Here is a 16,107-nt window from a genome sequence, read left to right as displayed (position 1 = left end):
AAGGAAGTGACAACGGAAGAATGGTGTTTATTGTCTGAGGGAGGAGAGGTGAAGGAGAAGAGGCATAGTTGGGAATGTAAACTATCACACTATCGTCCATTCCCGTGCTGTGAAACGTTATTTATCCCCATTCGGTGGAGTGTAATACCAAAATAGGTCAGTGATCAGTGTTAAAGCAGCGGCGGCAGCAGCAGCAGGGCGAGATGGAGCAGGATAATGGAGGAGAGGAGGAGGAGAGCAACAGAGTACAGTATTACTGTGGACAAAGAGAGAGGGCAGGTGGCTCAGTCAATGCCACACTGAGGCCTTTGTGGTATTGTGAGGCTGCAACAGCTGTTGCTCCAGGACGAGGCTGAGACCAAAGCTTCAGCCACCTCAAAGAATGAAAACCAGAAGACCAGAATAGAAGACAATTTTTACAAGAACCAAAACAAAAAATAACAGCCAGGGTTGAGCTGCTTTAACAGCACAAATCTACAAACACTGAAGTCATGTGTGCAATTAAAACATGTTTTCACTGTAGCACACGAGAACAGCAGTTGATAGCATCTTTGTCAGAGGACACTGAATGTTACGCAGCCTCTCTTTCAATTGCTAATAATAGAAACAACAGACGCATAACTTCTTTGTCTCTTCCACACGGTGTTTATGTTCCGGGAGGATAATACTGAGCTGTTACAATGTGCTCCTGTGTGTGGTTACACTACAGCTGGTTAAATCCTCAGGAGAAGCATGAATCCCTGTAACCCTAAACCTGACTCTGACCCCCCATAAGACCACCTCGCAAGACGGACAGACTGTGAGCGTTTCCTAACAGTTTGAGGGTATTTGCATTAGACAAACTCCAGCTAATTACATTAAAGCTGCAGTAGGCAGTATACTTTTGGCATCATTGGGCAACAATCCCATAATAACCTTTCAGCATATTGTAATTCACGTGTTCTGAGAGAAAACTAGACTTCTGCTCCTCCTCATGGCTCTGTTTTCAGGCTTTAGAACATCTAGCTCGTGACGGGAGACTTTGACCAATCACAGGTCATTTCAGAGAGAGCGTTCAGATTTCTACAATGGCGGCGGCGTCACAAACTTTCTCATTTTACAGCTAAACCGTGCACTACAAGATGGTTCTGAGAACATCTGAGGAGAGAAATAGGCATTAACGTAACAGAATATTGATTCATATTTGATCAGCGCTGCCTAGTTTCACCGTTTGGTCAGAGTTTGCGAGTGATTGACAGCCGGCTCTCATAAACGGCAGCTGGACAGCAGACCTCAGATCAGCTCTTACTGCTTGTTCTCACACTTAGGCACATGATTTTTTTCAGGTTACCTGTTTCATGTACTACTGTCACGATATAGCGACCATTTTATTTTACTGTTCATATTTGCTCCAATCTCGCTTACCTCAGCTTTAAGAACACCATCTGTGAAACAGGTAAGGAAAAAAAGTTTTGCCTGGATCATTTTTCTAATTTACTTTTTTCTGGCAAGTGTTTGTTGTTGTAATACCCATTTTATCCACAAGAGGCTGCACCTGTTTCACAGATGAAAAAATAAAAAAATAAATAAATGAATAAATAAAGAAATAAATGAATGAATGAATAAATAAATGAATGAATGAATGAATAAATGAATAAATAAATATAAATAAATAAATAAATAAATAAAATAAATAAGAAATATTATCTTAGCAAAACCTTTTTTCACCTGTTTTTAAGTCATAAAAACAGGAGCTAAAACAATTTAAATCAGACTTAGAAAAAATATTCTCACTTGCCTCTGAGCACTTGTATATACTGTATTTGCATCAAAGAGTAAAAAAAGAAATGGAAGATAGAAAAGAATTCTGGCGAAAACCACACAGAAAAAGATGTGAAGAAGTCTCTGTGAGAAGGAAAAGAGAGGCTGCAATAACACAACATGCATTTACATTCCCCGTGTGCAGGTCTTATCTTGCTGCTGTAGCCTTTAAGATAATCGTACAGGACTGGACTCAGACTCGTACCGTGTTAGAGGCGTTACAGAAATGTTATGGTCGGACCTGGTGAGATTAACTTTTTGTCTTTTATGTAAAAGTCATGTAAATATGTGCTATCATATTTACGTAACGAGGCGCATGTCTGAACAGAAACCAGATTGGACATCAGCTCACCATCTTCCTGCCGCCGTCTCTCTCTCTCTCCCGTTCCCTCTCTCGCCCTCCGGCGCCGTGGCCCCTCAGGAGCTGCTGGGCATCGTGGATGGCCTGGGTGACCACATCGCCATCTCCGAGGAAACCTGGAGACAAAAACACGGGTCAAGGAAGGAGGACAACGAGGAACCTAGCACTCAAGACGCATCGAGATCCGATCGCTCTGATCACATTCAGAGGACCGCCTACTCAACTGACGTCCCGCTGGGATCCGCGGCGTCTCACTTAGCTCCTCATGTGAATAGACAGACACAACGAGCCTCATGGCATGGAAACGGCTTCTGTGCTCTACTGTATTCTGTCGGTCTTATCTATAGGCTACATATCTACAGACTATCAGGCTAGGGACGCAAAGTGCTGTCGGAGATGTGTCGGTGTCTTTGTTCCGGTGCTCTGCACGGAGCTCACACCCGACTCTTTGAAGCTCTGTACGCCGCTGTTGCCTGGAAAAGGTGGCGGTGTCTGCGGCACGGAGGTCCCCGGGGACCGCCGGTACAATAATCTTATATTTTGATGTGAATAAAATGTACCCAAATTCACAAATATGTAGGATATTACTACTGATATTCATGTAATATTACGTCACAACGTCTGCTGTTTTAGTCAAGTGTTTATACGTGGTTATTTGCATACAGAGCGGGGAAGTGAGCGAACAAAAGGCAATTACTTTTTGTATTATAAGTTCTCTGAAAATGGATGTTTAAATATGCAAATGAGGCATTATGTTATTAAATATGTGCTAATTTGCATACATTTCCAGAACATAAATCTGAACATTGGATAAAGCCAGGTTCAAACTTTTTGTTTCCTTTTGTTGACATGTTAGAGCCAAAGTTTTTTGCAGAGAGAATTTTGGATATCTCTTTTTATCACTCCTTAAATCAGAAAATACTGTCAACAGACATAAAAAAGCCAATTTTCGCCATGTTTTAAGGAATAAAATGTTGTATAATTCAGGCTATGAATGATATATGAACAAACCGATAGGGATGAAACTGGGAAGTTTGGAGGATGTAAGTGTTACTGAAGTGGAGATTTCTGGCTCAGATTCTGAGAAACAACTCATTTTGAGAAAACAGCCTTTAAAGATATGGATTGTAAATTTTCATACATTTTGAAAACACTACAGGTGAATAGGGTAAAAAAAAGAACTAAGAAATATCACAATGAAACTTCCCCAGTTTATTACTTACATTAAGGCAATTATTTTTTGTATTATAAGTTTTCTGAAAATGTTTGTGTAAATATGCAAATGAATCATTATGTTATCAATAGTTTGCTAATTTGCATACATTTCAATAACAGTGTCAGAGGTTATTACAGAGGGAATTTTAGATAACTCTTTTTAATCACTCCGTTAATCTGAAAATAATGACTAAACAAAACAAAAAATTCCAAACAACAAAGTTTTCTGAAATGTAATGTTTAAATATGCAAATGAGGCGTTATCTAATGCTAACTTTTAGTGAATTTAGGAAAAATCTACAGACACAAATAGACCAATAAACACCTAAATGTGTATTCTGGATGTTTTCCTTCCAATAGTCTGAAAGAAGATCAAAAGAAAAAGAACCAAAATAGCCCAAAATCTCAAAACTGACCAGGTCATGCCTCGGGTGTCACCCTTTGAAATTTAAAGCCACTATGTTTGGATGTTTTTTTTAACTTTTGATTTAAATAGATACACACAAAACGGGGACCCGCTCTTAAAATCATTGCTCCATAGCGCTACTAGTGGTAACAACCTCCACCTGTACCTTTAAAGAAGTTTTATAAGCACGAAGGAGACTCTGATACTGAGACAAACCAGACACATAGAGGGTGTCTAACACCACAACTTTGATTCCAGCACCTTAGAGGAGCTGTTGGGATGCAACAATTAACGTCAACTGTCAGCGTAACTCACTGAGGGCCGATCGTGGCGGGCTGTGGTTCACTTCTCTCTGGAGGTCTCTGGACCTGTACAGCGATCCCAGCTCCATGCTCTGCGGACTGGGTGTTTTCCCCAGCTCCAGCCCCTTTGGCTTGGAGGTCAGGTTCAAGGGCTGACTGGCTTCCTAAACACACACAGTGAAGAGAGTAGATGAGCAGGGGTGGGTGGGGCCCGGGCCTACTTTAGCACACATTCAGACGCAAACCGCAAAAGGGCGAGGGTGTGTGCATTTATTCCGGTTATGCACGGCATATTTGGCATGTCGGAGCGCATCTGTCACACCTTTGTAGCGTCGCTGGTCTTTTGTCTTCGCGCTCACCTCGTCCTCTCTTCCCTTTTGTTTATCTAAGCTGCGTTGGTCTATCTCGAGCTTGAGAACGAGCCGTGCAAACACAGTTCAGACCACATACACACACACACACACACACCTATACCACACACATTAACACTGGGAACAGAGGGTGTGGTGTGTTCCAAGAGCTTTTTCAGCCTCCCAAATACCACACACAAGTACATTGTCTGTTAAATCTGGAGGGAATCACTTTCTTTAACCGTATATAGTAGATACACGCACTCTGTACACTAAACAAACACGCTGCCTTAAGTCATTGTTGCACTTTGGATGTATAATATAGGTTTATGCATGTTTGTCTTTAAAGGAAACAAGTTTGTTACATTGATATGAACAGTTAAACGTCTGACTGACACAATAAATATACTACAGTGCAGTAATATTGTACCTGTCGGTAGGAGCTGCTCCTCTTGACGGGGGCGGGGTGAGGGTTCGGCAGCAGCTGCATGGGATAGTCCACGGCTGTGGAAGGTGGACAATTGTATGCATGAAAAACATGAACAATCGAATAACTCTTGATTTGCCAAGGAACACAACGTTTGGTGATTATTAGCACTCGCTAGCTAACTGAAATGTCAGTGACCCTTCTGCACACACACACACACACACCGTAGTTCCTTTATAGTATAATACACGGCTGTGTTAAATACTCGATTCTGATTGGTCAATCACGGCGTTCTGCGGTCTGTTATGTCTTTATAGAAGACCGTTGCTATGTATAACAGACCGTTGCTATGTATAACAGACCGTTGCTATGGGCGCAGTTCTGATGTCGGACTCAAGCGGGACAATGTACAGCTAGCAGCTCATTGTTGTGTAATATATACTTTCGTTTTTCATTTAGTCTATTTTAACCATCACAATAATAAAGCACATACAGTATATTAGAAAAAGGAAACATATAAATGTCATGCAACATTGATCAACTTTCTGCTTTTTATAGTATAATGACAGGCGGCCATTAAACAGTGTCTCGTGTTCCTGTGTTATTTGCACATCTGTAAAGGAGGTAATGTGCAGACATTTGGTGCAAAATTGGTCCCTTTCTATGCAAATGAGCCTCATTGCAAAGATCAGTGCTGATAGCCACACAGTTTATGATTGGCTGTTGCTTTGGTCGGAGTGAATGGACAGCCAATCACATAACATGCCAATCACATCTGTCCTGTTGAAATGATATGAATGAATGAATGAATAAATACAAACAAAATATATTATATATATATATATATATATATATATATATATTAGGGCTGTCAATCGAATCACAAATTCATCTCATCAATCACATTTTTTATCTGTTCAAATTGTACCTTCAAGTGGCTGCAGGCAGTATATTTTTTGCAACCGTCCAAGACCGGCCGCAAATAATCAACACAACATTTAGCCGCAAAATTGATGCGACACAACAGATAAACATCGACCACTGCCATCGGCGAACGTCATCTAATATGCAGATGAGGCTGATGGCAGTCAACAAAGCGAATATCGGTGCATCGGCGCCAGACCTCACTTTCATTACGCCACTTTTGCTTGCACCCTCTGACTCGCGCATGCGTTAGACTCCTTGGTCCGTAATACAAGACGGGTCGGCTGGGTTGCAAACATCGCCGCAGACCCCTGGCGCCTTTTACGTGGGCGAAGCCCCGCCTTGGGGGCACGACGTGGTTGGGGCGCTCTAAGGACAGTCCGCCCCGGTGACACGGCTCCGGGAAGCACCATCGCCCCGAGCCTTTCCAAGCCGACCTAGAGCCGGTCGCGGCGCAGCGCCTCGTATGCGGGACTCCCCAGCCTGCTGTGTGTCGCTCACACCCTCCAGCTGGCTGTTAACAAGGGTCTTTAGGCACAGAGAAGTACTCGTATCGGTACTCGAGTACCCAAATGTAAGTACTTGTAATTGTACTCGGTCTGAAAAAAAGTGGTATCGGTGCATCCCTAGTGATTTTAGAGAGAGAGCGCTCCTATTGGCTGTGTTTGGACTTCTGGGGAAGATCCCCAAAATACAACGTCCAGGTGAAGTTATTATGCAAATAAAGAAACGAATAGAAGACACTACTGAAATGAAATCAAACAGTTCATCAGTCCATTACTGCGTTCATTCCTTCATAGAAAACACAGCCTCACATTCCTGCTATAGCTGACCTCTTCCACACAACCCGACAGTCCTTCAACAACTTTTTTTACATTCATCTGTCAAAACACTCTGAAGCTCTCACACACACACACACACACACACACACACACACACACACACACACACACACATTTCATGAAAGCAAATGAATGTCTATCCTTAAATTCCGCCTACAATGTTTTAAAGACTGGCCTTGTGTCTTTTAGGTTTGAAAAGATAGAGAAGACAAGGTCACCCACGAGCACAGCTTTTAAGACTTGTGAAAGCAAAAACTGCACAAAGCGGCTGCTTTCTAAGCCGTGCCCCCTCTATAGCCTGCTAACTGTACAAACATAAGTGTGTGAAAGCTACTATCAACCATATTGTTCAACTTGAAGTCTGCGTTTGTAGCTCACTGATGCCTTTCGTTTAAAGTACAGGCCTTGAGTTGAAGTGCATGAATATGTTTAAGTTTCTCTCCAAAAACAAGTGAGAAGGAAGACGTTGCCCAGTGGACGGCGATGTGTGGACAACTTTACAGCACAGTGTTTACTCTGTCTTCACAACAGGGAGCGTGAGAATAGGCTCTGAAAGAACTGACAAAAAGGAAAGAAACATCACGATGACACAGAATGTAGATTTTAATACGGAACATTATTGAGCCCCATTTAATTTAACGTTGTTAATAAAGTTAAGTTGATGGAACGAATCTCGATCGCAAGCACCCAGACGGAGCGTAGAGGTATCTTATAGTTCATATTCGAAGCTTTGCCGGATGAAGGTGAAGACAACACTTCTCATTAGAGCTGTCAAAGTTAACAATAATAACACGTTAACGCAGCTTGTGATTTTTAGTAGTGGGCTCAGTTTTAAAGCTAGAGTGAAGATACTGGCATCATATGAAACTAGAAAACCTAAGCGATCCTTTACTACCATGACTACAACCATGTCATACTAGCTTATCGACAAGAAGGCTGAATAACGCTCCAAACATACGCAAAATTTTGGAAAAAATGGGCACTGACAGCCGTTATGCTAAATATATATAAATACATTTGCATGAAGCAGCATATTTGCCCACTCCCATGTTGATAAGAGTATTAAATACTTGACAAATCTCCCTTTAAGGTACATTTTGAACAGAAAAGAATGTGTGATTTATTTGCGAATAATAAAGAATAAATGTAAATATATTTATTCAATTGACTTTAAGAGGAGACATATCAGGTGAATAGGGTAAAAAAAAAAATTACTTATAGATATCAGCATGAAACTTCCCCAGCTGATTACTTACTCTACTAAAATGTTATGTTTAAATATGCAAATGAGGTTTTACCTTATCAAATATGTGCTAATTTGCATGACTTTCCAGCACAGAAATCTGAATGTTTAAATATGCAAATGATGCATTATCTAATGATGACTTTTGGTGAATTTAGGAGAAATCTACAAATAGAAATAGAAATAGTAGTGAAATAAACACCTAAATGTGTATTTTGGATGTTTTCTTTCCACTAGTCTGAAACTAGTCTGATGTTATGGAAGCAAAATAGCCCAAAAACTCAAAATTGACCAGTTCATGAAGAACAATGTTTTTATCTGGGAGCCGGTGTGTCTTAAAGCCAACTCCTCCCAAAGCTGGAAGCTCTCTGCTAGCTTGGTGACTGACCTGGTTTGCAGGGGATCGGTTGCAGCGGTAAGGTCATCTGGGTCATCTGGGATTCGGAGGAGACCGAGAGGGACTGGGTGCTGGGGTGGAAAGCCGGGATCATCACGTAGGGCATGTTCACCTGCTGGGACGAGGCAGAGGACAAATGCATCCTTACAGAAAAGTTCAACGTCTCATTTGTAATCATTATGCTAGTAATGCTGCACGTGAAGCCGTCTGAAGGTCACGAGGTGGAGCTGACCTGGATCTGCTGCTGCAGCAGGTTGATCTTGTGCTGCTGCTGGATGAGCTGCTGCTGCTGCTTGGCGATCTGAGAACACAAGACATCATCATCATACCAGTATCGGGTATAGGGTCCGATACGTGCTCATGTACTCGTACTCGCAAAACGGCTCCGATACAACAGCACCGATACCACTGTACGGCGGCGTGACGTTAAACTCTCTTCACCATCTTTCGGGGTCCTATTGCACACGCTCACGCCTCACCTCCCCGACGGTGCGAGCGAGACGGGCCGTTGGTGCGCCCGACCCCGCGAGGCCGGGATCCCACCTCAGCCGGCTTGCGTCGGCCCTCACTTTCATTGCGCCAAGGGGTTTTGCTTGCAGCCCTCTAACTCGCGCGTGCGTTAGACTCCTTGGTCCGTGTTTCATGACGGGTCGGGTGGGTTGCCAACATCGCTGCAGACCCCTGGCGCCTTTTACGTGGGCCGAGCCCCGCACTCGGGGAACAACGCAGTTGGGGCGCACTAAGGACAGTCCGCCCCGGTTGACAGTCATACCGGGAGCAGGGGGCCCTGTCCCTCCCCGGCGGGGAGAGAGGGCGCAGTGAGCACTTTGGCCACGGCCCCGGGAAGCATCTTCACCCCGAGCCTTTCTAAGCCATCCTAGAACCGGTCGCGGCGCACCGCCTCGTATCCGGCTCCCCAGCCTGCCGTGTGTCACTTTGGCAAAGAGAAGTCGTTGTATCGGTACTCCATATCAGCGAGTACCCAAATGTAAGTACTTGTACTTGTACTCGGTCTGAGAAAGAATGGTATCGGTGCATCCTTAATCGTAAGCATGTGGCCCAACAGACACGAGTGCACACAGTGGAGGTGACCATCATCAATCAGGGAACTCAATCTGAACCCCCAACAACTAACTGCGCTTCACTGTACACATGTGGATTGTGGTGTGATTCTGCGATCGGTACCTGTTCCTGCTGTTGTCGGGCCAGCTCCATCTGCTGCTGCTGTTTCTCCAGCAGCAGGGCGGCCATGTTCCTCTGCTCGGAGTGAGCTCCCAGCAGCTGCTCCCTCAGACCGCTCAGCTGGTTGATCATCATCAGCAGCTGGAGCTCCTTCTCTGCCAGAGCCTCGGGGGTACCTGGAGGGGGGTCAGAGGGTCAGGTCTCTCCAAAAACTGCTTCAGCACTTATATATATACTTGAATACTTGATTCTGATTGGTTAATCACGGCATTCTACGGTCTGATATTTCTTTATAACAGACCGTTGCTACATATAGCAGACTGTTGCTATGTATAACAGACCGTTGCTACGTATAGCAGACTGTTGCTATGTATAACAGACCGTTGCTACGTATAGCAGACTGTTGCTATGTATAACAGACTGTTGCTATGGGCCAAGTTCTGATGTCGGACTCTGGTGAACTGTTTATGTATCAAATTATTGATTTATTAATTAAGTAGCTGTGTAATAAACTTTTACTTTTGGTACTTTAAGTATATTTTGAAGCTAATAGAAGCTACGTTTGTACTTTTACTTCAGTAAGATTTTGAATGCAGGACTTTTACTTGTAACAGAGTATTTTGTACACCGTAGTATTGCTACTTTTACTCAAGTAAAAGATCTGAATACTTCTTCCACCACTGTGTGCTGCCCGCCGGCTGCTATCAGCCAACGTTAACTAGCTCTCCTCCTGCTATCAGCCAACGTTAACGTTAAATAAGTCGTGCAGTTACTGATTCGTCTTTATTTTGGATCGACAACGTTTAGTTTAAAAGTTTCTCGGGAGTTTCCAGACGTGTCAGACGCCTGTGATTTGCATAAAGCAGACTAGACCTCAACTTTATGCAAATGAGGAACGGCCGTCGTGACGCTTCGTCTCTCTCAAATTGTGTCGCCAAGCTAACCCAGAATGCATTGCACAGCTGCTTAAAATGAATGGGAAGCATGGATCCTGTGGACACGTACCATTAGAGACTAGCTATATAGAACATAAAGGAGCATTTTAGCAGCTTAAGAGATATTCCCTCAGTTTCTAACTCTACATTCTGTACTAGATACTAGTTATCATAATCTTATTATAAACATCATACAAAAGCTTTTTCTGGGTTGAAACGTTCCTCCTCGATTTCATTCAGCAAAACAACAACAAGGACTATTTGGTTTCTTCTAACAAGAGGAAACCATCTTTATTATATTACTGATGTATTTGTCACAACTTGCTAAAAGTACAAGCGAGGACAACAAACTAAACAGAGATACTTAGATAACAGCAAACCCCACACTAAGTGTGTTTGCGACACTGGGACGATCGCATCCGCGTCCCTCCGGACATCTGAACGTCTGCCGCCTGGTGATAATACATATAATTTGGCTCGCCATGTCCTCCTGCTTCTGTCTCCTCCAGATGTGTCTTTTTGTTTGTTTCTTTTGTCCCAACTTACTCTGATTTTAGAAGGAACACCAGAGGAAACCAACAATTTTGACAGCAAAATTATCCGAGCAGTGGTGTACCAAATTACTGCAAACAGCCTGGTATCTTTTTGAAATGTGTTGTATAACATTTTTCCAGTTAACAAAGCAGATGAGGATCATGGCCGATGAAAGAAATATGGCAGATATTTGCACAATCACATAGTAATGTGTTGGAAATAATGGTGTATAAGTGGGATATAAATGGTATATAAATGTGTTAGTAGTGTTTGAAAGCTGACCTTTCAGTTGTCCTGCCCCCACTGTGCTTTTATCCAGAAGTTTCTCCTTCCAGTCAGCATTCAGCAGCTTCTCAATGGTAGGCATTACTGTTAACAGGACACAACAGGTACTCAGCAGAGCCACACTGGGCTGCACTAGATGGCGTGAAAAAATATTTTCTGTCAAATAAACTCCATCTGACGCCAAACTACTTTCTCAGCCCTCTCCTTTGCCTTCCTAATGGCATTGATTGAAGAAGACATTTGAGGTGCCGGAGGGCAGAGGTTGTTTGTGTGTCTCCGGGAGAAGTTTTTGAGTGTTTGAGTGGATCGATATTTGGACAGAGAACAATCCAAGGTCAGCCGGTGGAGAGAATTTGAGAAAAAATGTAAGGCGAGGAGTGCAGGCTGGTGAAAGACTGGAGGGCAGGGAGAGTCTCGGGAGCAGCTCGGAGAGCAGCCTTTTTACTCCACATGTGAGGGATTGAACAAACTCAGACAAAAAAAACCAAACGAACCCATTCAGGAACCAAAACAACACCCTCGCCTCGCCTCGCTAGACAAACTGTCACTTCTACGCATCGATCTCCAGCAGACTGCATTGTTTAATGCTGAATAGCAGCAGAACGTAGTGCACTTAAACACGTACGATATGGAGTCGTCAAAGTCTGCTCGGTGAGAAAATTGTATAGATGTGAGTATATGTGTGCAGAGAGGAGACTGATACCGATGTTTCAAATACAATATTGAGGTGAATGGTGAGTACTTGTTGAGGTGAATTAAGTGCAGATCCAAATACAAGTCAGTTTACAGTCTCTCATGATAGCGAGCGCTTTACAAACAACCTCTTCTACAACATTAAAAAAGTGCATCAACTGCAGTTTTCATTGATTTGATCAAAGTTAAAGCCAGAGTTGGTGATTTTTTTCAAAAACTGTAACTTGCACTCTTGCCTAATGTATGTAGTATGTTATTGCACACTTGCTAATGTATATAGTATGTTATTGCACACTAGCTGATGTATATAGTATGTTATTGCACACTTGCTAATGTATATAGTATGTTATTGCACACTAGCTGATGTATATAGTATGTTATTGCACACTTGCTAATGTATATAGTATGTTATTGCACTCTTGCCTAATGTATGTAGTATGTTATTGCACACTTGCTAATGTATATAGTATGTTATTGCACACTTGCTAATGTATATAGTATGTTATTGCACTCTTGCCTAATGTATATAGTATGTTATTGCACACTTGCTAATGTATATAGTATGTTATTGCACTCTTGCCTAATGTATGTAGTATGTTATTGCACACTTGCTAATGTATATAGTATGTTATTGCGCACTTTGCTAATGTATATAGTCTGTTATTGCACACTAGCTAATGTATATAGTCTGTTATTGCACACTAGCTGATGTATATAGTATGTTATTGCACACTTTGCTAATGTATATAGTATGTTATTGCGCACTTTGCTAATGTATATAGTCTGTTATTGCACACTTTGCTAATGTATATAGTATGTTATTGCACACTTTGCTAATGTATATAGTATGTTATTGCACACTTTGCTAATGTATATAGTATGTTATTGCGCACTTTGCTAATGTATATAGTCTGTTATTGCACACTAGCTAATGTATATAGTCTGTTATTGCACACTAGCTGATGTATATAGTATGTTATTGCACACTTTGCTAATGTATATAGTATGTTATTGCGCACTTTGCTAATGTATATAGTCTGTTATTGCGCACTTTGCTAATGTATATAGTGGGTTATTCTATGTTTATATTTTATATGTTGGCTGTAGTAGTCTGGTATTTTTATAGTCTATTCTAATATATTCTTCATATTGTGTATACGACAGATATTTATCTCTAATGTTGATATGTTTATTTGTTGTGTATTTACTGTTCCTGTGTATCACCTGGATAACCTACTGCTGTAACACAACAACATCATTTCCTAATTTGAGATCAATAAAGTACAACTATCTATCTATCTATCTATCTGCTCTAAACGTCCCAACAATGATCAATAAATCAAATGCTCAGACCCGAATCACCTGATGATGATCCATCCAATAGTTACCGATACCAGTATCGGAAATGCTTCCAGCACTGCCCATAATTGGGGATCAGGTATCGCCGAGTACGCCAGTCTGTGCACCGATCCGATATCATCATTTATTAACCCAGAAAAAAGTTGATTTGTTTTACTGGAAATCAATTCTTCTTCTTTGCTGCTCCAAAACAGCAGCCTTCACTGGTCCGTCACCCTGGAGGTGTCATAGCTGACACTGGCAACTACTGTCCACTATCCATACAGGGTCAGTAGTAGACCATGAATGTCTGAACCAAATTTGATTGCAATTCATTCAATAGTTGTGAACATGGTAAACCCATAGACTGTATAGGAGTATAGAAGTGGACGTAGTCACCATGACATCACCCATTGGTTTGTGGACTGCTGTTTTGAGGCCTTGAATTCAGCATTTTGGTCGTCGCCATCTTGTTTTTTTGCAACCAGACGTGACGCGAGAGGTTGGAACTAAGTACACCCGAACGCTGAATAAGACATTTTTAGGCGACGGAAACATTGCAATTAACTTTGATGAAGTGAAAACACACTGTGAAAGGGTTAAAGTTGTAAGACGAAAACACGGACAACTCCCAGACCGGACAACGCCGTGGTAGCGACCTGTCAATCACAAGGTAGCCACGCCCTAAATCATCCCCTGCTTTATGGTCTATTTGACTCCAAATGGGACCATAATTTACTAAATGAACATCATGCCCAACGTGTGGGCCCCCCCTAAGAGGGCGCCAAAGATCTCAGGGGGTGCGCGAGGATTTGTCTGCTCAGAGGTATAACTAAAATTGTTGTAAAGTCCAAAAGTCAAAATGTATTGAAAAAAGATAGTTGTAATCATTTCCAAAATTCACAAATTGTTTTTATCTAACGAATTATTCTGCTTCAATGGATAGTTGTTGGCGTTTAGCCTTTCAAAAACAACATATTCACTGTGGTCAAACAACTGTTTGCCCTCCCACTGACGAGTTATGTTCATTAAAGAAAGTTGATTGGGACCATAATTTACTAAATGAACATCATGCTGTATTGAAGAAGACTTGAAACTAGCGATTGAGACCATAAACTCATGTTTACAATGTTTACTGAGGTAATAAATCAAGTGAGAAGTAGGCTCATTTTCTCATAGACTTCTATACAATCAGACTTCTTTAAGCAACCAGAGGAGTCGCCCCCTGCTGGCTGTTAGAGAGAATGCAGGTTTAAGGCACTTCAGCATTGGCTTCACTTCTCAGAACCCAGAGGTTGCCGCCCAGGAAAACCATAATTACCCCTAGTATTTATGAAAGCATTTATTTCTAATTATGAATCATTAATGAAAAGGCTAGACGAAAATTGTTTTTCACTTTGGCCCTTCACTAATGGATGCTTGTAAACTGAATATTAAAAAGAACTCTGGTAAAAAGCTCGTAAACCCCTGGGGGTTAAGATTATTCCGTCAAAATATTCAAAACAAGTTGACTGATGAAAACAGTGTGGGACAGATTTAACACTCAATCTGCACAGCTCTGCTTCTTCTTTTGAATAACAGGAGATATTGTTCAGTTTTATATTGCGCACAAAGTGCCGGTCATTAAACGATCGATACGAGGACAGCTTCTTTTGCCAGTCTGAGTGAGATTACTTGGCAGCTCTATCAACACTAGTCTTGATACTGCAGAGCAGGAAGTGAATGACAGACTGTGTGAAGAGTTCAGACGGACCTTCTTTGAAGCTGGATTGTCCTTCCAGTCTGTCGTGTGTCCTGGCGTCCTTCAGGCCCATGGGGCTTTGCCTGTGAGACAGCTCCTTACCTGGAGAGCCCTCCTGTCAGGGAACAGAAAGAGACGAAGCATTGGAGCAGGGAAAGTCTGACATATCAATCTGTGACTGACAATTCCTAACACGCCTGTCAACAACCGTTCTCACTCCGTCATGCTTTATTCTTACCGAAGGGGAGCGGGAGAGCGGTGGGGTCAACTGGCGAGCCTCCAGTGGATGATTCCCTGACCAATCGCGTGAGGGACACCTCTTGGGAGGCTCAGCGTTGGTAATGACTCCGGACTCTTCCTGCTCTACTTTGACACCAACGCACGCCATGCCGGCATCCCCGGCAGACAGGAGGTGCAGTGCCGGAGGGCTGGGCTCAACCATTCTGTCGGAAGACAAACAAGAACACAAAAGGTGTCATTTGGGTGTGGTGAGGTTTGGGCACTTGCCATGACAATCTTTGTTCGGTAGTGTTATAATTGCAGCAAAGAGCAGCGATCAATAGAACAACAGGAACACTTAATGATAATGCAGGCTCATTCCTGCAGTTGTTCGTCTCCGTATCGGTCTGTTTCACCGCTGCAAGGTCAACAAGTTAAAACAGCTTTTTGGAAACGAACCGGTTGACTCGGTGGACATGACTCGAGTCTACAGCTATGCTAAGCTAGCATGCTAACATGCTCACAATGACAATGTTAACATGCTGATGTTTAGCAGGTACAATGTTTACCATGTTCACCATCTTAGTTCGGCATATTAAGGTGCTAACATTTGATGATTGGCACAAAATATGAACGTGCAGCTGAGGCGGATGGGAATGCCTTAATGTTTTGTTTATTTATCCTATTTCATTGCTTTTAGTTGCATTTTTCTTGCGTAAATTGTCTTAACACTGTATTGTGATTGTTTTGTGTGAAACACCTTGAGATTTGATGTATATTAAAGTGCGCTATATAAATGAAATGTATTATTATTGTTATTATTATTATTCATTTTGTAGGTATTTGGTCATTAACCGAAGCATTGGACAAACTTTTGTCCTGATAATGGCGTTGCGGACAGACCCAAAACCGG

The 16,107-nt window shown here is 42.2% G+C and overlaps 1 protein-coding gene across 4 annotated transcripts in view; it reads right to left on the bottom strand.

The window, feature by feature from the left end:
* Positions 1 to 16,107, bottom strand: part of sox13 (SRY-box transcription factor 13) — a 62,328-nt gene that overhangs the window by 9,491 nt on the left and 36,730 nt on the right. For 2 of the 4 annotated variants that reach the window (XM_074640727.1, XM_074640592.1), the window contains exons 2-10: positions 15,214 to 15,418; positions 14,988 to 15,090; positions 11,201 to 11,287; positions 9,453 to 9,625; positions 8,500 to 8,568; positions 8,259 to 8,382; positions 4,865 to 4,938; positions 4,098 to 4,248; positions 2,153 to 2,277 (exon numbers count right to left, since the gene is read on the bottom strand). In XM_074640727.1, the coding sequence (XP_074496828.1) occupies positions 2,153 to 2,277; positions 4,098 to 4,248; positions 4,865 to 4,938; positions 8,259 to 8,382; positions 8,500 to 8,568; positions 9,453 to 9,625; positions 11,201 to 11,287; positions 14,988 to 15,090; positions 15,214 to 15,417 (1,110 nt within the window). In that variant the 5' untranslated portion in view covers position 15,418. The remainder of the gene's footprint in view (positions 1 to 2,152; positions 2,278 to 4,097; positions 4,249 to 4,864; positions 4,939 to 8,258; positions 8,383 to 8,499; positions 8,569 to 9,452; positions 9,626 to 11,200; positions 11,288 to 14,987; positions 15,091 to 15,213; positions 15,419 to 16,107) is intronic. The other 2 variants (XM_074640659.1, XM_074640798.1) reach the window with 2 other exon arrangements.

Source organism: Sebastes fasciatus, chromosome 1 (genome assembly GCF_043250625.1).
Source record: "Sebastes fasciatus isolate fSebFas1 chromosome 1, fSebFas1.pri, whole genome shotgun sequence".
Lineage (NCBI taxonomy): Eukaryota > Metazoa > Chordata > Actinopteri > Perciformes > Sebastidae > Sebastes > Sebastes fasciatus.
The sequence above is the reverse complement of the archived record's forward strand: the minus strand, read 5'-3'. Positions and strand labels throughout refer to the sequence as shown.